The sequence below is a fragment of the Brachyhypopomus gauderio genome, chromosome 1, assembly GCF_052324685.1.
Source record: "Brachyhypopomus gauderio isolate BG-103 chromosome 1, BGAUD_0.2, whole genome shotgun sequence".
Lineage (NCBI taxonomy): Eukaryota > Metazoa > Chordata > Actinopteri > Gymnotiformes > Hypopomidae > Brachyhypopomus > Brachyhypopomus gauderio.
In genome coordinates, this window is record NC_135211.1 from 49,298,435 (window position 1) to 49,318,824 (window position 20,390).

Consider the following 20,390-nt stretch of genomic DNA (forward strand, 5'->3'; position numbering starts at 1 on the left):
CCGGATCAGTTAACCGTGCTCGGGCCCGCTTGAAGAGGTGGGCCAGGGCACGATTCATGTGGACTCATGTGGACTCATGCACGATTCATGTGGACTTCTAGTGTGAGCGCTATCCGTGCCCGGGCCCGCTTGGTGCCTCGTGTGATTGGTTCATTTCGCTGGAACTCAAACATGACGTCAGTGATGCGATGCTCACGTTAAACAGTCATAGCGGCAAAGCGATTAGCAGACAATCGTTGTGTTAAATTATCGATAAATCTGTGCTTGCACCGTGTTTCTGCACTCCCAAAACGACTCCAAAAATACAATAAAAAGAGAATCATGAGCTCCATAGTGTTGTGCGAGCGTTGTGATGACGTAAGCATGCTCGGGCCGGGTTGCTGAAGCCAGTGTGAGTGCAGGCCAGAGGGGGAGTGGGGAAGGGGGATAACCGGGCCCCAGCACGGAACCAGCAAACCGTGCCTAGTGTGAGTACGCCCTAAGTTTCACTTTCATAAGTGGCTGTCAGAGGTGAATACACCGTTGTTGTTGTTACAAACAACAGTGACCATCTTCATAAAAGGAAGTGTCTGAGGAACTTTGAGAGCAAAGAAAACCACACATGGTTTTTATTTTATTGCTGTTTCATTCTTCAATTAAGTTAGGAATGACTGCAGCATAAGTCCAGCTGGCTGTAATGACAAGTTCAGGAGGCAATTCCTTCAGTTTTATTTTTTCATTTTCATACCCCTTTTGGAGGGGTAGATTTTGTTACACCTTCATGTACAGTATATTTACCATATCTGTAGTTTTCATCTCCTGGAACACTAACTTAGAAAACTAGTTTAGCATTCAGTCACTGCCTGCATAATGAGCTCATCTGAGATCTCCCCCTTTTCCTCAATGGTACGTTCCACATCCTCCAGGGCCTCTAGATAGAAGGAGTCGTCAGGCCCCTCCCCCCAGGCCTCTGTGTCCTCTTTCTGGGATGGCGAGGCGGCTTGCTCCCTGTGGCCCTCCGTACCAGGGGGAGGAGCTGGAGCAGAACTCTGGCTCAACTCAATGTTTCCCAGTTCATCCATCAGGAACAATTGATCCTCTTCATCCTGGAGAGAGAATCGCAAACACATGCACGCTTTCACAAACATCAGTGATCTCATCACAGCACTAACATGTGGAGACCTTTATATCAAAATACAGCAGTAGCTTCTTCTAGTACTATTATTACTATTAAAGAAGTAATACTATTACTAATTTAAATGCTGGACTGACCTCTTTCAACATATAACTCATGCTGACCTCTTGTGGTAGTGGGTAACCTGCATGCAACAAAAGCAGCAAGATACAAGCTACAAAATAACAGTGTGTGTGATGACAGAGGAAACACGGTTGACAGTTGTAATTATAGTAAAACAAGACAGATGAATTAGTGATGAATTAGCAATGTGATGCCAAATACAACATGATTGGTAAAATGGCATTGTGCTGTATAATAACTGCAGTGTGACTGGTGTAAGGTAAAATGGCATTGTGATGTAAAATGAGACTGCACTGTAATTGGCACTATTTGTCCAGGTTGTAATTGTAAATGGCACTGTGGTATAACTTGTGTACTTACTAGACGACCTGTAGTTCTGTCTCCTGCACTCAGGATCGTGACACCTCTGATACCACACCTCTTCTTTCAGATCCACAACAATTCTGAAAAGAACAAAAAGCACAAGATACACAGAGCTGAGCAATTTCAGCAAGTCAGTGGTTCTGTTTATTACAAACAAAGATGCTAAAATGGTTTCCCAGCATCTCCCGTGTTTTTTGCCAGGCAGACTCTGCCGTAGTTTGTTTAATCACTGTTGCTACAAGGGATTGTGTCATCATCATTACTTTCAGATGGGAGGAGGATCTCCTTGAAGGACTCACATGATGTTGTTACTCTTGTGGAAACGGCCCACATTATGACACCAGCGGAACCTTCCGATGTCATAGACCAGCAGTTGCTCGGATACAAAGTAGGTCCAGCGCCTGATGCCTGTCAATGTAATCCAATGACGTCAATTCATTTAGCAATGTTGAAGGGATCGTTCAGCTTGTGGTCTATGTACTTACATCCTTGAACACCATCCTTGTACACCAGTGTCAGCACAAAGTCATCTAGCTCTTTGTATGGCGATGCCTGCTGTTCACCTGCAAGCTCTGTAAAAAACAGTAATACAATTTAAGTTTGTTCTTAAATTGTATGTCTGTCTATGGTTATTTGTGCTTCTTGGCAAACATTTAACTTGCAAACAACTAGGTAATGACATTGACTCCTGTAGTTTAGCAGTAGTCTGACTCAATGGTATTTTAAATTCTGGCCTATCTGTACAATTACCTAGGATGAATTCTGTGATCAGATGCAAAGCACTTTTGTATGTCGCTCTGGATAAGAGCATCTGCTAAATGCCGTAAATGTAAATGTAAGCGTAATAAGGATGAATTGTAGATATAAAAACACTCACCTATTGTTGAGGGACTAAATGATACATAAACATTTAGTATATAAGTAGTTTGCTGGAACCACTAAGGGCAGCAGTGCATCATTTGCAGTGATATGTCACACAACTCACTACAGGGTGATTTTGGTTATAGAGAAGGGCTAATTAGGGAAATGAGAGGAAAAGGTCTTCCACTGTGGTGTGTTTAGACGTTCATAAACCTTCACCTCACCAAAAACAATTCCCCAACAATCAAGTGTGAACACTACTACAGGTGTAGTAGTATTAGTAAACACAGAGAATATGGCTATATTTGGACCTTGATTTGACCAACAGAGCATGGCACAATATCAAATACTTCAAACACAGAGAATGAAAACCAAATCTCTTGTGTGGACACCATCATAGTGTCTACACCACTGGGATTGCAGTTGAAATACAGAGAAAAGGTTTTAGTGCAAACATGTTGGGTTATGCTTGCTGCAATAGGAGTTGTAGTCCGGTTAACCTTGATATAAGGAACATTGGTCATAGGTCAGGATTCTAAGTACCTGAACCTTGTTGGACTCTTTGCTGGACTGAACACTGTCGCTCAGCTGAACTCCTCTCTGGAGCGTCACACTCCAGAATCCTCTGGCCTGTGAAACTGTGAAGAAATCAGACCATTTATATAGAACAACAAATGACAAGGACACTTTTTAGAGACAGCACAGTTACATGTCATTCCATTTTAGCAGTTTCCTAATAAAATCAGTGAAGCCCTTATACTCGAGTAACTACCTTGTCCTGTTTACTTTTTACATGAATGTCCTTATGTGGTAATAATAGCTAGCAGAGATACACTTACACACACACACGGGTCATTCCATGTCAAATCAACCAAAATTTAGATTGACCATCTCAGAATCCCTTCAAACTTTCCCCATTTAGTAGGCAGATATGTTTCATGGGAAAATCCAAAGTATTTCTGTTCCATGTTCAATATTTCAAGAGTTACAGCCGTTTTTGTAAAGACGCATCTTTTGCGAAAGTGGCTAAATAGCAATATTTGAATGTGAATATCTCTAAAACTATTACAGCTAGAAGGCTGAATTTTTTTGGTATGTTTAGTAACTTGTATACTTTATGTACTTTCTGGTGCTGTAAGTTGTGTTGTGTCAATAGAAAAAAATCCCAAATTTGGAAAAAAAATCAACTAAGAGTCATTTTCACCTGTCATTATCTCATGGATGGAGTAGAAGAAGGCTGATCTATGTTTTATCTTTCAAAGTACTTCCCGTGGCAATGTTGAAGTAATAATTAAGTTGCCTGTATGTGGTCCAGTTTTTGCACAATTTGCTGTGAAATATCCGATTTCACACGTACGGTACCATTGTTTGGACACTGATTCCCAAAATATCTATATTTATTTTTTCATTTTTTTGTTCTGTTATATACTTTGATATGTGCTGATTATATGGTAGGAATGGCCTTTTTTGAAATCACCAATATCATGGAAAAATAACATTCAAAAAAGAGAAGCTGAAAAACTATGATTGCTCCACCAGATGGCGACAGTTGACTATAAAGTACTTGAACATCTGCTAACTCAGCGTCAGGTTTTATATTTGTTGGGTCATTCCATGTCAAATCAACCAAGAAGTTGTGTAAATTTGTGTAAATGATTTTTTTTTGTGTAAATACTGCATTTTAGCAAAACATAAATTTTGTTTTGCTTTTCTTTTTTGAATGTTATTTTTCCATGATATTTTCAGTGGTGAATACAACCACTATACATTGGTTTGAGATAAATTTCAGCCTTCTAGCTGTAATAGTTTTAGAGATATTCACATTCAAATATTGCTATTTAGCCACTTTCGCAAAAGATGCGTCTGAGAGGGGGGTTACAAAAACGGCTGTAACTCTTGAAATATTGAACATGGAACAGAAATACTTTGGATTTTTCCATGAAACATATCTGCCTACAAATGGGGAAAGTGTGAAGGGATTCTGAGATGGTCAATCTAAATTTTGGTTGATTTGACATGGAACGATCCACATACACCCACACACACGAAGATAACAACTGTACTTGCTTTAAATCACATTACCTGACGTTGGTAATTAAGGAAGCCAGGAATATTCGCTCCTCTTCTGTAGCATGCTTGTCGGGCTTCGGGACAAATGTGTTATCCTCAGCCACAGTGAAGGCGGCGTTCTTCCCCAGCTTGGAGGACTTGTAGAGACGGAAGTTGCGGTTTTTGGTGTAGACTCCTGCGGCAGAAGGCAGCAGGCGGCATCACATTTACATTTACATCACGTCAGAAACACTTTGCAATAACGTATGTTCTTACAGCAGCCCTAAAACTTACCTAGATCCACAAACAGCTGCTTCTTGCCATCTTTGGTCTTCACGATCAGGAAGCTCAGGTCGTCCTCTTCATCCTTTTGTCTCTTTGCCTGAGGCTCCTCACTCTGGTCACCATCATCTTCTGAAGGGCTTGGTGTCGTCTCAGGAGCTTCTGTGCTGTACACAAAGTGTTGTTGGTTTGAACACCAAGAGAATCTGAGAGTCAAAACATGATTGTAACATTGGCAGAATATAAACAGAATATGTTAATATACCAAAATAATAATGGAACTGCTCATTTATGTTGAAATTATTATATATTCCCAGGACAAACAGACAGCAGGACTGGGTCTATATGAATGAGTACAGAAGACCTAAGACGCAGCAGGCAAGCATGAACGTTCTGTCATCATAAAGTCAGACACAATACGAATCATATGATAATAAGTAGAGAAAATTAAGCCATTTCATGAAAAAAGAGAAATAAATGAATAAACAGCAAGTACAGTAGGTTAGTCAAATTAAACCTAAAATTGCCTCACCATTTCTGTAGACTGTTCAGAGCAGGCTTAAGTATGTCATGGATAAACCTGCCTATAATGTGATGACAGCAAAATTACAGCACCAGACATTATGAGCATATGATATCAGTCCGGTCATTCACATATTCATTCAGTAATATTTATGGAAAGCAATAGACAACATGTTAGAACAGAAATGTTAATAAACATTAACATAACTATCATGCAATTGTCATATCATTGCATTATTATACTTAAGACTAGTTTACCAAATCCGAATGAAGTCTAAACCAGACAAAAGTAAAATTCCTTTGGTCTAGGTTTATTCCAAGTCAAGGAAAGCAGCACTGGTCCTAATGTTGAGGCCTACTGTGCTTACAGATGTTTTCTTCTGCTCAAAATGGTGACTTAAAGATATTTTACTAAGGCAAAGAGCCCATTAATTATGGTAATAATGATAATTATAACAATAATAATAATAATAATAAACTGGCAGTGGAATTGAAAATGTTTAGATTCTGTATCAGTCCGCGAGTGCCGGACATTCCGACTCACCCACGTGTCTGTTGTCTCTGAAGGTCGAGTTGGGCAGCAGGAAGATGAGATGGCGGCTGAACTTCTCAGCGGTGCTGGAGTCCAGGTTCAGCACATGTTCTGCAGAGCACTGCAGGTCATACGTCTCCGCCAGCTTCTCACAAACATACTGTCATTGAAGAGGGTCGAACACAAAACGGAATGGGTCTCCAGTCAGACTCGGCTAACATAGGTGAAAGAAACTGTACAGTCTGGAAATGCTCTGTTAATGCCTCCCATGTAAATGTGTATTTAAGGACACAGAACAATAGGGTGGAAAACGTTAATTGCTAAACTTCTTCAAATGTGATTTTCGACAAGGATGTGGGAGCATCTGAAAAAAAACCTGTGGCTTAAATCTAACAACAATACAAATGTGGAGAGAAAGAAACGTAAAATAATCAGTTAACATCCTTAACGAGAATAGTATATCTATATTATTATTATTATTATTATCATCATCATTATATTATGACATTATATCAAATCATACAATAACATATCTCTGTCTCTTCCAATGACAGCCATCATTAATGTACCTCTCAGACTGGAGAAACATTGGTAGTGTTTACCTGCTAAAAGTGTGCATGTATGCATTTGTGTGTAAATCTTTGTGTGTGTGTGTGTGTGTGTGGTTTTACCTGAATTAGTAATGCCACCATCTTTTTACCATCAAGGTGTGTATTAGAAGCTTTGTGAAACTCCAGGTCAAAGTACAATTTACAAACTGCACCCTCGGGGATCACCTCGTAACAGTGCATCAGTGACTGTCTGTGAGAACTTGAGGAATGTGTGCGTGCACACACACACACACACACACACACACACACACACACACACACACACACACACACACACATAGACACAGACACGAGTTAGATAACCAGCCACTTGTTTTCAAGGACACACTATCAGGGCCTGAGGTAAGTCAATGTTCTCGAACATCGCTGATATCTTGCTTAAACAATTGGATTATTAATTTCACACCACATGTCATGAGCACAGGTATGCTGAATTTATGAATGACCAGTCTGTTAGACACCCAGCTTTGATGTTTGGATTGTGGTGCATGTGAGCATGAGTGTAGGTACCTGTAGTAATGCCAGAGCTCACTGTAGCTGGTCATGAGATAAACCCTTTGCCCTGCATCTGTGCTTTCTTTCTCCAGGGCAAATACATGTACATCCTGGAAGAGACAGAAGAAGCCATTTATCATACGATGCTTGCAATCTTCCCATATTGTTCTAACACTTCGCATTGAGTCCGTTCGTTGCCTTTATTACCTGTTTGCAATGTTGACTAGCGATGATGGCAGCACTCTGCCGTGGGAAGATCCTCCAGACGGAAGAGGGCTGCCACGGCCGAGAGAGACGAGGCTTATACGCGTTGCAAATGGGAGTGTCTCGGAAGGACAGAGCCCTCTGCTCCAGCGCCTTCAGTCGGTTCTGCCACTTTACACTCGTCATCTTCCCTATATCGTTAAATATTGATCTTCGTAGAGCTCACCTGGTCAAAAACAAATAATGTGTTAATTTAACTACATCTGTTCCAGTTATGAGGGTTTGTTAAGCTGGTTAGTTCATCCATAACAGCTGTAACTGGTTGGCTGGTTAGCTGACAGTATATATATACAGAATATATAGTATACAGTATATAGTATATATAGTATACAGTATATAGTATATATATATATATATATATATATATATATATATATATATATATATATATATATATATATATATACAGTATATAGTATATATAGTATACAGTATATAGTATACAGATATATATAGTACACAGGTCATCTTGCTGGCTTGTTGGCTGCAGGTTGTTGATTGTATATTCAACTTAATCATAGACGTGTCAACATTACTAGCGCTGTATTTACTGTTTACATAAACTCCTCCCGGAAATGCGAGATGGTGAATGTTTGTTTGTTTGTTTACTTTAGCTGGTGAATTAAGGTGAATAACTAGCTAAGGCTAGGTAGCTAATTAAACTCACTCGTGTTAATCGTCAAACCCAAATGTTAACTAGAGAAGTGAACTCTGACGTCTCTTTCCACGGTGTCATACATACCTGTGTGGTGTCATGTTTTATTTTTATTCCCAAGTGTTTTAAACGTTTTAATTTCACAAACGTCTCCGTGGTTTGTTGGTGTTTTGATATTGGCGGGCCGAAATGCATGCCGGGAAAACGTCATCCGGACGTTGGCGCGCGAGTTCGATGTGAAGATGGAGCTGCTGCGCGCGCTTCAGCTGCTGAAGTTAAACGCGGCGTCTGCAGGTAGATTCACTCACGGCAGTTTAAAACACGAGTGTTTCACACACACACGGCACACCGCAGATTTACACCGCACACCGATTTACGTTCGTTTAAGGAGAATCTCTGAGCAGCTGAACAAACGTTACAGCGCGGGGCTGTTAGAGGGAACCGGGCGGTGATGGAGGTTGTTGGGGTGGCTGAGATGTTTGACCACTGAACTATTACAGCCCATTTACAGGAAGATGCATGCACGACTCACTGGATACTGCAGCTTTACCAGTGAACTAGGAGACATCCAGCTTTGACAAATATAAACGATTTATTTACGCCGAGAACGCAGATGACAGGATATATGTGTACATATACATATACATACACGTGTGTGTGGTGCATGAAGTTTGCTTGATTTGATTTTACTAGAGAGGTAGAAGATTGACCGAACCTAAACCATCATCGTTTTCTTTCTTTTCTGTGTCTCCTGATGCAGTTTGGGTGGACACGGTGTGGGATTCCGAGTTTGCGGACATTGAGCCTCTGGATTCTGCCATCGAGGAGGACATCAAAGTGGACTCGGGGGTTTTAAAGAAGGTTTACAAACAGTTGCTCCCGTTTTCCAGTGACGAGGACAACGCTCAGGTAACGTAGTGATATCTAGATAGTGAAAGGTCTGTGAGGGAACATGTTTATAAGACATGTCTCCTCCCTACAGTCCTGCTTTACTTGTTGTCTTTCAAATGTTTCCATAACAGTTCTCACTCGTTTTATCGTATAATAATATAACGTGTCATTAATTGCCTGTGTTTTACCTTCTGTTTCCCCGTTTTGTCTTTCATGCTGCAGAGCGTCTGGAAGGTGTTTGTGGAGAACGGGATTTCCGTGAAGACGCTGGTGGCGGTGCTCGCCAGCTTCATCCACGGTGGAAAAGCCAGATGCCCCAGTGTTGAGCAGAGACGGTACAGCCTGCAGGCCGCTGCCCTGTACCTGCTGCTTCTCAAAATCCCAGGTGAGCCACCTTGGTGCTGACCTGAGATCAGTTTATCCTACATTCACTCCCAACCTGACCCTGGGTTCATAGCACAGTTGTAACATTGTCGCAAGACATCTCAAAATGCATACTGCCTTTGTATTTATAATTATTTAGTTGAATAAAATTGTCAGGCAGCATCAACCATTTTGTATGATTTTATATTTTTCAGGCAGCGTTGCCAATAAAGTCTTCCATCAGATCCTGTTTGACACATGCCTGGAAATTGTGTTGAAATGCTGGCCTCAGAGCTCTGGGAAGAAACGCAAGAAGGATTCTCTGAAGAGCTCTCAGGGTGACCCCAGGAGTGGAAAACGGTCCAAACCTCCAAAGAAAGCCTCAGAAGAGGTCTGGAGTGGAGCTTCTCGTGTTTGCCAATTTTCTGTGTAATTTCTCTAAAACTCCAGCACTAGATATACTCTGAAGCTAATTACGCTAAAATTAATTTTTTGGTCTTGTCCTACGGAAGCTAACTGTGGCGTTTGTAATGTTTGAACAGAGATTCTTTTTCCTGTATGGTTGTGGTAGTCCAGGGCAGGAATGTTGGTTAATTTTGGGACTTGTTGCGAGGCGTCGACCTCTTGTTGATGTGCGGAGCTTTAGCCATAGACAGAATGAGGCGTTATAATGGCCAGTCACGCTGACTCTTGCTGTGCCCTGCTCCTTCCAGATGGAGGTTGATGATGAGGAGGATGACGATGAGGAAGACGAGGAAGAGGTCTGCTTCTCGGCCCAGGACCTGCTAAGGTTGAGGGAGGACGTAGTCGGCCTGGTCCGGACGCTCCTCCGGCTGTTGGAAAGGTTCTCGTTGAAGGACAAACCGCAGAGCGCCGACAGCTGCATTCGGGTCAGTGTTCCTCCAGGAGATGGTGGTGATGTCAGTCATGGTGATGGTGTCATTAGCAGAACTATGACTGTATGACTGTGAACTGTATGCAAGTATGTGTAACACCGGCTCACAGCTGGAGAGGTGTGTTTTAGCTAGCATTACTGCTAACAAAGAGTGCATGCTGTTCTATATATCGGTTGCCAGTTTGTTTGATTAGCTCTGATGTTGGGAGTATTAGACATAATGCAGATATTTCAGTTCAAATGACCTGCATTATGCTTTTATTTATTTTCCACATTGTTGCTATCTTTGTGTGTTCAGTTTATCTGTAGGTCTCCCCTGTCCTCCTGCTAACAGTGTAACTGTCTTTTGCTCCATGTGGTCTGATCTCATTTTTAATGTTTTTAAGTCCTTCCCAACTTTATTACAGATATTCACAGAACTCACCAACTTTGAACCTGTTGTTGGGGAGCTTTCCTTTGCTGAGAAACGGTACGTGTGTCTCTGCTTGCATGCTTACACATTTGCTTACTTTATAATATATTTGCTTACTTTATATAAATGTAATTTAATAAAATTAATTATATATATATATATATATATATATATATATATATATATATATATATATATATATACACACTGCTAAAAAAAATAAAGGGAGCACTTAAACAACACAATAACTCTAAGTCAGGGGTCTCCAACACGTCGCTCGTGAGCTACCAGTAGCTCGCCACCCCTTTCCGAGTAGCTTGCCAAAGGGCCAATAAATTACATATAAATTTGTAAACCTAATTGGTCCCATCGAGAAATCTACTTAAATTTATGTCCAATCCAAATTCACAGTTGTCCCTCCCCTTCTAACACTAAATGATTATTCGCCAATTATACAACAGTTAGTTCACAATCCGACTGGTTGAGAAGTGTTCTAACCCTGCAGATATGTGTGATAACAGCACGGTATTCTCGTTCTCTGTATCACTCCGCGGACGCGTTGTCAAGTAACGGCATGTACATATATTCACGATAACACACTCCCTCTCGTGTTCTATTGCTCAATTAGCTGTCAATCAAAAAGTTAGGCTGCCGTCAATATTGAATAAACCAGGGGTCACCCACGTCATGAGTCGCCCGCGGGCTTGTTTTAAAAATAGCTCACTATAGTGCCACACACCAAAGCGCTGCATCGTTTATGTTTTTGCTACTATTATAGATTGTCCGCGGTTGCTAGCGGTCTTCCCGCTTAGCAATTGACACTCGCACACGCAACTTTCGTTCGCCACAACCATAAATGTTATGTTATTATATATAAAATGTTGTGCTTTTTTTGTTGTCAGAGATGTCGACCAATTAGAGAGCCTGCCTGAGCTAGCCTATCGTGGCCTTTGGCTCCTCTGCTCCTCCAATCACAGTGAAGGAAACGAGGTGAGTATGATGTGCTCTGCTCTGTGTCAGGTTTGCTTACATTTAGATTTCCTTTGCGAACGCTTTTTAGAACAGTGGTGGGTACCTGGTAGAGCGAGGTGTTATACACCAAGGTCATGGGTTTAGTTCTCTGGGAGGACAGATACGTTCTTACTGCTAAATATGAAAGTCACTGAGGATAAGTGCACCTGTCAAAACTCTAAACTAGAGTCCATTAGCCTTAGGCTAAACAGTCATGCTAATTGGACCTCAGTGGCCTTACTTCTGTGTTAGCCGTAATAGCCACCTGGCTCTCTCTAGCTTTCTAGATCTCTAAATAATCATTGCAGCACTCTGTCCATGGATATGATCTGTAGATCACATGATCTGTAGAGCAGGTGCGTTGCTCCAGCGTGGTCCTGCTTGTGATGTGATGTGCGTTCCTGTCCCACGGCCCTCCTCTGCCCTCGCCACCTTACAGTGTCGCCGCCGCGTCTTCCAGCGTCTCCTCTACGTCGTCCTGCTGATGAGGAAGGAGGAGAGGGCCAAGCCGTGTCTCCTGCCCTGCACACAGGCCGCGTACAGCGCGCGGGACCAGGCCGTGCTCTTCATCAGGTCGGCACACACACACATATACACACACACACACACGTGCATGGACTGTGTCGTCTACAAAGGCCCAGGCTCTTATTCACATAGCAGTTCATAAGGGAAGATGTAGCTTGGAGCACTATATCGTGTGTGTGTGTGTGTGTGTTCTGGGGGTGTGTGTGTGTAATACCAGTGGTAAATGTGTGTGTGTAATACCAGTGGTAAATGTGTGTGTGTGTGTGTGTGTGTGTGTGTGTGTGTGTGTGTGTAATAGCAGTGGTAAATGTGCTCTCTTCTGCGTGTGTGTTCTGTAGTCATCTTGTAGATGAACAGCCAGAGGCCGCGCTGCCTCTGCTCCGGATCCTTCTACAGCACATCTGCCACCAGGTACGCTGCAGCGTTAGCAGTGGATTAGCTTAGCCGTAGCAGCACAGGGTCGTTTGATGGCCTGTTCATTATAAAAGGTTCCGCATCTCTCACAATGGAAAGAATGTATTTGTTAGTTCAAAGAGTGTGTGTGTGTGTGTGTGTGTGTGTGTGTGTGTTATAGATTGTGGAGAAGGCGGAGTATCGTGCTAGTGGAGCACAGGCCGTTGGGAAGCTGGCGTCTAAGATGCCGTGTCACGACTACGCCACCTTTGTGAAGTGGCTGCACAGCTACTCCCACAGCCCCAGGGTGAGTGCCCCGCCCCCTGCACCCCCAGGGGGAGTGGCTTCGGCCGGCTCTCCCCAGACGCTCCTCTGCTCCGCCCCCTCACTCGCCTCTTTGCTCTTCGTTGGCCGCAGGTGGCGTTCCGCATGTTTGCGCTGGACGCTGCGCTGGTGCTGCTGGGTCAGGAGGAGCGGGAGGTGGGCGTGGCCCTGGAGCCCGAGCTCGCCCCCTACCTGTCGCACCGCTTCCTGGTTCACCACCTGGTGTATGGGCGGCACTCCGACCTCTCGCCCACCGTCAGGGGCCACGCCCTGCACTGCCTCGCCCAGTGCCTGGAGCTGCCCGCCTCCAACGCCAGCAAGTGCATCCACGAGCTGTTCTCTTCCTCCTCCACCAGTACGTTACTCCACCTGTCTGTTACCACCATCGATACTACTGATTACTGCACTTTTACTCATGTGATTTTGATAGTACTACTACTATCAGTAGTTTTATATAAACCTTTATGTGATTTTGATAGTACTACTACTATCAGTAGTTTTATATAAACCTTTATGTGATTTTGATAGTACTTCCACTATCAGTAGTTTTATATAAACCTTTATGTGATTTTGATAGTACTACTACTATCAGTAGTTTTATATAAACCTTTATGTGATTTTGATAGTACTACCACTATCAGTAGTTTTATATAAACCTTTATGTGATTTTGATAGTACTACTACTATCGGTAGTTTTATATAAACCTTTGTGATTTTGATAGTACTACTACTATCAGTAGTTTTATATAAACCTTTATGTGATTTTGATAGTACTACCACTATCTGTAGTTTTATATAAACCTTTGTGATTTTGATAGTACTACCACTATCGGTAGTTTTATATAAACCTTTATGTGATTTTGATAGTACTACCACTATCGGTAGTTTTATATAAACCTTTGTGATTTTGATAGTACTACTACTATCGGTAGTTTTATATAAGCTTTTATGTGGTTTTGATAGTACTACCACTATCAGTAGTTTTATATAAACCTTTATGTGGTTATGATAGTACTACCACTATCAGTAGTTTTATATAAACCTTTATGTGATTTTGATAGTACTACTACTATCAATAGTTTTATACAAACCTTTATGTGATTTTGATAGTACTACTACTATCGGTAGTTTTGTATAAACCTTTATGTGATTTTGATAGTACTACCACTATCGGTAGTTTTATATAAACCTTTATGTGATTATGATAGTACTACCACTATCGGTAGTTTTATATAAACCTTTATGTGATTATGATAGTACTACTACTATCAGTAGTTTTATATAAACCTTTATGTGATTATGATAATACTACCACTATCAGTAGTTTTATATAAACCTTTGTGATTTTGATAGTACTACCACTATCAGTAGTTTTATATAAACCTTTATGTGATTTTGATAGTACTACTACTATCGGTAGTTTTATATAAACCTTTATGTGATTTTGATAGTACTACCACTATCGGTAGTTTTATATAAACCTTTATGTGATTTTGATAGTACTACCACTATCGGTAGTTTTATATAAACCTTTGTGATTTTGATAGTACTACCACTATCAGTAGTTTTATATAAACCTTTGTGATTTTGATAGTACTACCACTATCGGTAGTTTTATATAAACCTTTATGTGATTTTGATAGTACTACCACTATCGGTAGTTTTATATAAACCTTCATGTGATTTTGATAGTACTACCACTATCGGTAGTTTTATATAAACCTTTATGTGATTATGATAGTACTACCACTATCGGTAGTTTTATATAAACCTTTATGTGATTATGATAGTACTACTACTATCAGTAGTTTTATATAAACCTTTATGTGATTATGATAGTACTACCACTATCAGTAGTTTTATATAAACCTTTGTGATTATGATAGTACTACCACTATCAGTAGTTTTATATAAACCTTTGTGATTTTGATAGTACTACCACTATCAGTAGTTTTATATAAACCTTTATGTGATTTTGATAGTACTACTACTATCAGTAGTTTTATATAAACCTTTATGTGATTTTGATAGTACTACCACTATCAGTAGTTTTATATAAACCTTTATGTGATTATGATAGTACTACCACTATCGGTAGTTTTATATAAACCTTTATGTGATTATGATAGTACTACTACTATCAGTAGTTTTATATAAACCTTTATGTGATTATGATAATACTACCACTATCAGTAGTTTTATATAAACCTTTGTGATTTTGATAGTACTACCACTATCAGTAGTTTTATATAAACCTTTATGTGATTTTGATAGTACTACTACTATCGGTAGTTTTATATAAACCTTTATGTGATTTTGATAGTACTACCACTATCGGTAGTTTTATATAAACCTTTATGTGATTTTGATAGTACTACCACTATCGGTAGTTTTATATAAACCTTTGTGATTTTGATAGTACTACCACTATCGGTAGTTTTATATAAACCTTTGTGATTTTGATAGTACTACCACTATCGGTAGTTTTATATAAACCTTTATGTGATTTTGATAGTACTACCACTATCGGTAGTTTTATATAAACCTTCATGTGATTTTGATAGTACTACCACTATCGGTAGTTTTATATAAACCTTTATGTGATTATGATAGTACTACCACTATCGGTAGTTTTATATAAACCTTTATGTGATTATGATAGTACTACTACTATCAGTAGTTTTATATAAACCTTTATGTGATTATGATAGTACTACCACTATCAGTAGTTTTATATAAACCTTTGTGATTATGATAGTACTACCACTATCAGTAGTTTTATATAAACCTTTGTGATTTTGATAGTACTACCACTATCAGTAGTTTTATATAAACCTTTATGTGATTTTGATAGTACTACTACTATCAGTAGTTTTATATAAACCTTTATGTGATTTTGATAGTACTACCACTATCGGTAGTTTTATATAAACCTTCATGTGATTTTGATAGTACTACCACTATCGGTAGTTTTATATAAACCTTTATGTGATTATGATAGTACTACCACTATCGGTAGTTTTATATAAACCTTTATGTGATTATGATAGTACTACTACTATCAGTAGTTTTATATAAACCTTTATGTGATTATGATAGTACTACCACTATCAGTAGTTTTATATAAACCTTTGTGATTATGATAGTACTACCACTATCAGTAGTTTTATATAAACCTTTGTGATTTTGATAGTACTACCACTATCAGTAGTTTTATATAAACCTTTATGTGATTTTGATAGTACTACTACTATCAGTAGTTTTATATAAACCTTTATGTGATTTTGATAGTACTACCACTATCAGTAGTTTTATATAAACCTTTATGTGATTTTGATAGTACTACTACCATCAGTAGTTTTATATAAATCTTTGCATCTGTTTAGTTTCACGGTAGCATTTTTCATGACTGATGATTACTCTCACACGTTTCCTGTCCCAGTCCCTGCCTACAATTGTTGTGTGTGTGTGTGTGTGTGTGTGTGTGTGTGTGTGTGTGTGTGTGTGTGTGTGTGTGTGTGTGTGTGTGTGTGTGTGTGTGTGTGTGTGTGTGTGTGTGTGTGTGTGTGTGTGTGTGTGTGTGTGTGTGTGTGTGTGTGTGTGTGTGTGTGTGTGTGTGTGTGTGCGTGCGTGCGTGCGTGCGTGCGTGCGTGCGCGCGTGTTCGTTCTCTCTGTAGGTGCACCGAGCATGATGGAGACAGGCCGCTCAGAGCGTAAGCGTAATCTCTGATTAAATCCTTAAACCCTCTCTGATTAGTCTGATTTAAATTTTTAAACCCTTTGCTTAGACACGCTGCTGGATTGCGTTTTCTTTTTTCCTGAGTACTCTTCGTTAAACTGAAGTGTTTCTACGCTCAGAGACACTGAAGAGGACGGAGACGATCCAGAGGACGGCGCTGACCTTTCGCACCATCGAGCTGAGCAAACACAAGAGCCTGGCTGCCACCCACCGCAGCCTCGGACCTGATACCACAAGCGCCGATGGTCAGTGACATGCCACGAGGCCCCGCCCACATGCCCAGGCCCCGCCCACAGCTTCACATGTGCTGGCCTGTAGTCTTTCTGCCTGTGTGTTGTGTCGGTTTAATGGATTCACTTTTCTCTTGCTTAGATCAGGAAACAGTGGCTCTGTTCAAACAACGAGTCAGCGACCCTAAGACCAACGTCAGGAAATGTGCGCTAGAGGTGTGTTGTCAGTCACTCACAAGTGAAGTGTATGTGATGTTGTTACTGACCACATGTGCATGTTATTGAAGAGTGATGTGTGTGTGTGTGTGTGTGTGTGTGTGTGTGTGTGTGTGTGTGTGTGTGTGTGTAGACCATCATGAGTTTGCTGAAGCATGGCGTGATCCCGTGCAGTCCGGAGAACCTGGCCGTCCTGTCTGAGCGCTGCAGAGACCCGGCCGTGTCCGTGAAGAAGAAAGCCCTGCAGTCCCTCATGGACCTGTTGACGGTGAGGCCACGCCCCTCTAGCCGCCATACGATAGCATCCTTCACACTGCCTGTCCAGTACTGAGCGTCTTGGAGCAAGCTGTCCTCTTTGCAGTGGTGCAGAAACAAAGCCTGTTCCTGAAATTTTCATAGTCCATCTTCTTCGTGTTTTTGGGTGTACAGGCTCTGTCAGACAGCGCTGAGGTGCAGGAGGCGTGGCTACGGGGCGTGGTTCCCACGGTGATCGACTCTGAGAGCTCTGTGCAGGAGAAGGCGCTCGAATGCCTAGATCATGTCATCCTCAAGCACATCAAGAGCCACGGCAACTATCGCCAAGACGATACCTTCCAGAGACTGGCCTGGGACTTGCTCGGACTGATGTGTGACAAGTGTCAGGACCTCAGGTGTGTCTCACACACACACACACAATAATTACTGAGATTGGTCCAAATAATGTACTGAGATTGCGTCACAACCCAGATAAGGTCCAGTCAGTACTGATCACACACTGTGTGTGCGTGTATGGGTATAACTGCGTGTGTGTCAAGCTGCTGAAGTATGAAGTCAGTTTTGGATGTTTAAATCTTTATTAATTTCCTCATATGGCTGATTGTGAATCTACACCCTAATTAAAACACACTCCCTCCTCCCCCCAACTTCTCTCTCTAACCCCCCAACCCCCCCAGGCGTTATTTCGGTAAGGCCTTCAGCGTGTGGGCGAGGCAGCAGAAGTTCACCTCTGCCTTCGTGAACAGTCTGATCTGGCACACGAAGAGTGACCGCGCCCCTGGGGCGTGGCTCGTGCTGGCCAAGGTGGCAGGCTCCGCCTCCAAACTAAACTACGGCACTATCCTGGAGGCCTGGGACAGTGCTGTCAGGTGGGTGCTCTCCAGACTGCCATGGGCTGCAAGGTGTACGTGAAGATACAGATGAAAGAACTATCGTTAAATGTTTTGCAGTTCACCAGTTGTCGACGTAGCAACGACCTGCCATATCCTCACTGTTATTGGTCACATCGCAGCCAGTCTCAATGACGATACCAAGAGAAGGCTTGTCAGTAAGTTGAGTTTTGTGTGCGCGCGTGTGTGGCATGCACATGTGTCTTAAGAGAGCACTGTTTAATCTATAAAAAATAACCAAATTATTTTGTGTGTGTACCTGTTAGCTTTTATGAGAGCAGTGTTCATAAGTAAAGTAAGTGTGTGTGTGTGTGTGTGTGTGTGTGTGTGTGTGTGTGTGTGTGTAGCTGATGTGATGGGCTGGCTGAAGCGCTTCTCTCTGCCTCTGGAGGTGATCAGCTCTAGCGTCGACGCCCTCTTCAGTCTCGGCCAGTCGGAGAACGTCAAGGACACCATGGTAGCGCCACAGTCTGTTACCAGCTGAAAACACCAGCGACACAACTTGAAAAACGTTCTGAAAAACGTCTCCTTCTTTGTTCTGACTTGTGTGTGTGTGTGTGTGTTAAAGAGCTTCCTGAATGAGTTCTGTGGGGAGCTGGTCTCGGTGTGTGAGGACTACCTGTCTGGCGTGCTCTTAAACGAGAAGGGGACAGAGAACCTGAACGAGGAGCAGCTGGTAAAAAAGCTGTGTGTGTGTGTGTGTGTGTGTGTGTGTGAGAGAGATAGAGAGAGAGAAAGTTTGTGTGTGTGTTAGAGAGAGAGTGAGTCTTTCCCAGCCTCACCACTGTTGTACCACTGAGGGAAGATTTTAGCTCTCACACAATGTTAGTGACGCTCTTTCTCCCTCCTTCTCAACCCCCCCCCCCCCCCCCTTCTGTCTCTCAGGTGAAGTATCTGTACACTCTGGGCGTGGCTTCCCTGCACTGCCCTGCTAAAGTACAGAAGAGGGTCTTTCTCCTGGTTCAGTCGATTCTCACATCATCTGAGCAGACCGGTGAGTTCATCCATCACACTCCACCTCACCTAACTCCACCTCACCTAACTCCCCCTCACCTAACTCCACCTCACCTAACTCCCCCTCACCTAACTCCCCCTCACCTAACTCCACCTCACCTAACTCCCCCTCACCTAACTCCCCCTCACCTAACTCCCCCTCACCTAACTCCCCCTCACCTCACTCCCCCTCACCTAACTCCCCCTCACCTAACTCCCCCTCACCTAACTCCCCCTCACCTAACTCCCCCTCACCTAACTCCACCTCACCTCACTCCCCCTCACCTAACTCCCCCTCACCTAACTCCCCCTCACCTAACTCCCCCTCACCTAACTCCCCCTCACCTAACTCCCCCTCACCTAACTCCCCCTCACCTAACTCCACCTCACCTAACTCCACCTCACCTAACTCCACCTCACCTAACTCCACCTCACCTAACTCCCCCTCACCTAACTCCCCCTCACCTAACTCCACCTCACCTAACTCCCCCTCACCTAACTCCCCCTCACCTAACTCCCCCTCACCTCACTCCCCCTCACCTAACTCCACCTCACCTAACTCCCCCTCACCTAACTCCCCCTCACCTAACTCCACCTCACCTCACTCCCCCTCACCTCACTCCACCTCACCTAACTCCACCTCACCTAACTCCACCTCACCTAACTCCACCTCACCTAACTCCCCCTCACCTAACTCCACCTCACCTAACTCCCCCTCACCTAACTCCCCCTCACCTAACTCCCCCTCACCTAACTCCACCTCACCTAACTCCACCTCACCTAACTCCCCCTCACCTAACTCCCCCTCACCTAACTCCCCCTCACCTAACTCCCCCTCACCTAACTCCACCTCACCTCACTCCACCTCACCTCACTCCACCTCACCTCACTCCACCTCACCTAACTCCACCTCACCTCACTCCACCTCACCTCACTCCCCCTCACCTCACTCCCCCTCACCTAACTCCCCCTCACCTAACTCCCCCTCACCTAACTCCCCCTCACCTAACTCCCCCTCACCTAACTCCCCCTCACCTAACTCCCCCTCACCTAACTCCCCCTCACCTAACTCCCCCTCACCTAACTCCCCCTCACCTCACTCCCCCTCACCTAACTCCCCCTCACCTAACTCCCCCTCACCTAACTCCCCCTCACCTAACTCCCCCTCACCTAACTCCCCCTCACCTACCTCCCCCTCACCTAACTCCCCCTCACCTCACTCCCCCTCACCTAACTCCACCTCACCTAACTCCACCTCACCTAACTCCACCTCACCTCACTCCACCTCACCTCACTCCCCCTCACCTAACTCCCCCTCACCTAACTCCCCCTCACCTAACTCCCCCTCACCTAACTCCACCTCACCTAACTCCCCCTCACCT

General features: G+C 42.8%; 2 protein-coding genes across 4 annotated transcripts in view; one reads left to right on the plus strand and one right to left on the minus strand.

Moving 5' to 3' along the window:
* Positions 1–668: 668 nt before the first annotated feature.
* primpol (primase and polymerase (DNA-directed)) lies at positions 669–8,068 on the minus strand. 2 transcript variants are annotated; one of them, XM_077018042.1, is made up of 14 exons: positions 7,959–8,068; positions 7,160–7,382; positions 6,968–7,062; positions 6,518–6,656; positions 5,859–6,006; positions 5,325–5,376; positions 4,805–4,959; positions 4,544–4,706; positions 3,005–3,099; positions 2,086–2,172; positions 1,900–2,008; positions 1,598–1,680; positions 1,252–1,298; positions 669–1,085 (listed from the first exon to the last, which is right to left on the minus strand). In XM_077018042.1, the coding sequence occupies exons 2-14, from the start codon at positions 7,340–7,342 to the stop codon at positions 825–827; spliced, it is 1,617 nt and encodes a 538-aa protein (XP_076874157.1). In that variant the 5' UTR covers positions 7,343–7,382; positions 7,959–8,068; the 3' UTR covers positions 669–824. The 2 variants fall into 2 exon arrangements, with proteins under 2 accessions (XP_076874157.1, XP_076874167.1); XM_077018052.1 differs by lacking the exon at positions 5,325–5,376 and having other exon boundaries at positions 4,805–4,954.
* The window catches only part of LOC143523520 (condensin-2 complex subunit D3-L-like), a 19,368-nt gene continuing 6,976 nt past the window's right edge, over positions 7,999–20,390 (plus strand). The window contains exons 1-21 of one of the 2 annotated variants that reach the window (XM_077018016.1): positions 7,999–8,165; positions 8,632–8,780; positions 8,985–9,147; positions 9,341–9,516; positions 9,839–10,045; positions 10,428–10,489; positions 11,335–11,422; positions 11,883–12,016; positions 12,307–12,379; positions 12,543–12,668; positions 12,779–13,040; positions 16,363–16,398; positions 16,544–16,669; positions 16,797–16,870; positions 17,004–17,138; positions 17,300–17,520; positions 17,803–17,994; positions 18,076–18,173; positions 18,363–18,472; positions 18,584–18,691; positions 18,901–19,009. In XM_077018016.1, coding sequence (XP_076874131.1) covers positions 8,114–8,165; positions 8,632–8,780; positions 8,985–9,147; positions 9,341–9,516; positions 9,839–10,045; positions 10,428–10,489; positions 11,335–11,422; positions 11,883–12,016; positions 12,307–12,379; positions 12,543–12,668; positions 12,779–13,040; positions 16,363–16,398; positions 16,544–16,669; positions 16,797–16,870; positions 17,004–17,138; positions 17,300–17,520; positions 17,803–17,994; positions 18,076–18,173; positions 18,363–18,472; positions 18,584–18,691; positions 18,901–19,009 — 2,701 coding nt within the window. In that variant the 5' untranslated portion in view covers positions 7,999–8,113. The remainder of the gene's footprint in view (positions 8,166–8,631; positions 8,781–8,984; positions 9,148–9,340; positions 9,517–9,838; positions 10,046–10,427; positions 10,490–11,334; positions 11,423–11,882; positions 12,017–12,306; positions 12,380–12,542; positions 12,669–12,778; positions 13,041–16,362; positions 16,399–16,543; positions 16,670–16,796; positions 16,871–17,003; positions 17,139–17,299; positions 17,521–17,802; positions 17,995–18,075; positions 18,174–18,362; positions 18,473–18,583; positions 18,692–18,900; positions 19,010–20,390) is intronic. The other variant, XM_077018028.1, reaches the window with a different exon arrangement.

What these genes read in the sequence shown, in the direction of transcription:
- primpol (XM_077018042.1), bottom strand. Translation starts at nt 7,342, where the DNA reads ATGACGAGTGTAAAGTGGCAGAACCGACTGAAGGCGCTGGAGCAGAGG. An exon ending in CTGAACAGTCTACAGAAATG is followed by an intron (nt 4,960 to 5,324) that starts GTGAGGCAATTT and finishes CTTTGTGTACAG; the next exon opens with CACAGAAGCTCCTGAGACGA. An exon ending in TCCTTAATTACCAACGTCAG is followed by an intron (nt 3,100 to 4,543) that starts GTAATGTGATTT and finishes ATTTCTTCACAG; the next exon opens with TTTCACAGGCCAGAGGATTC.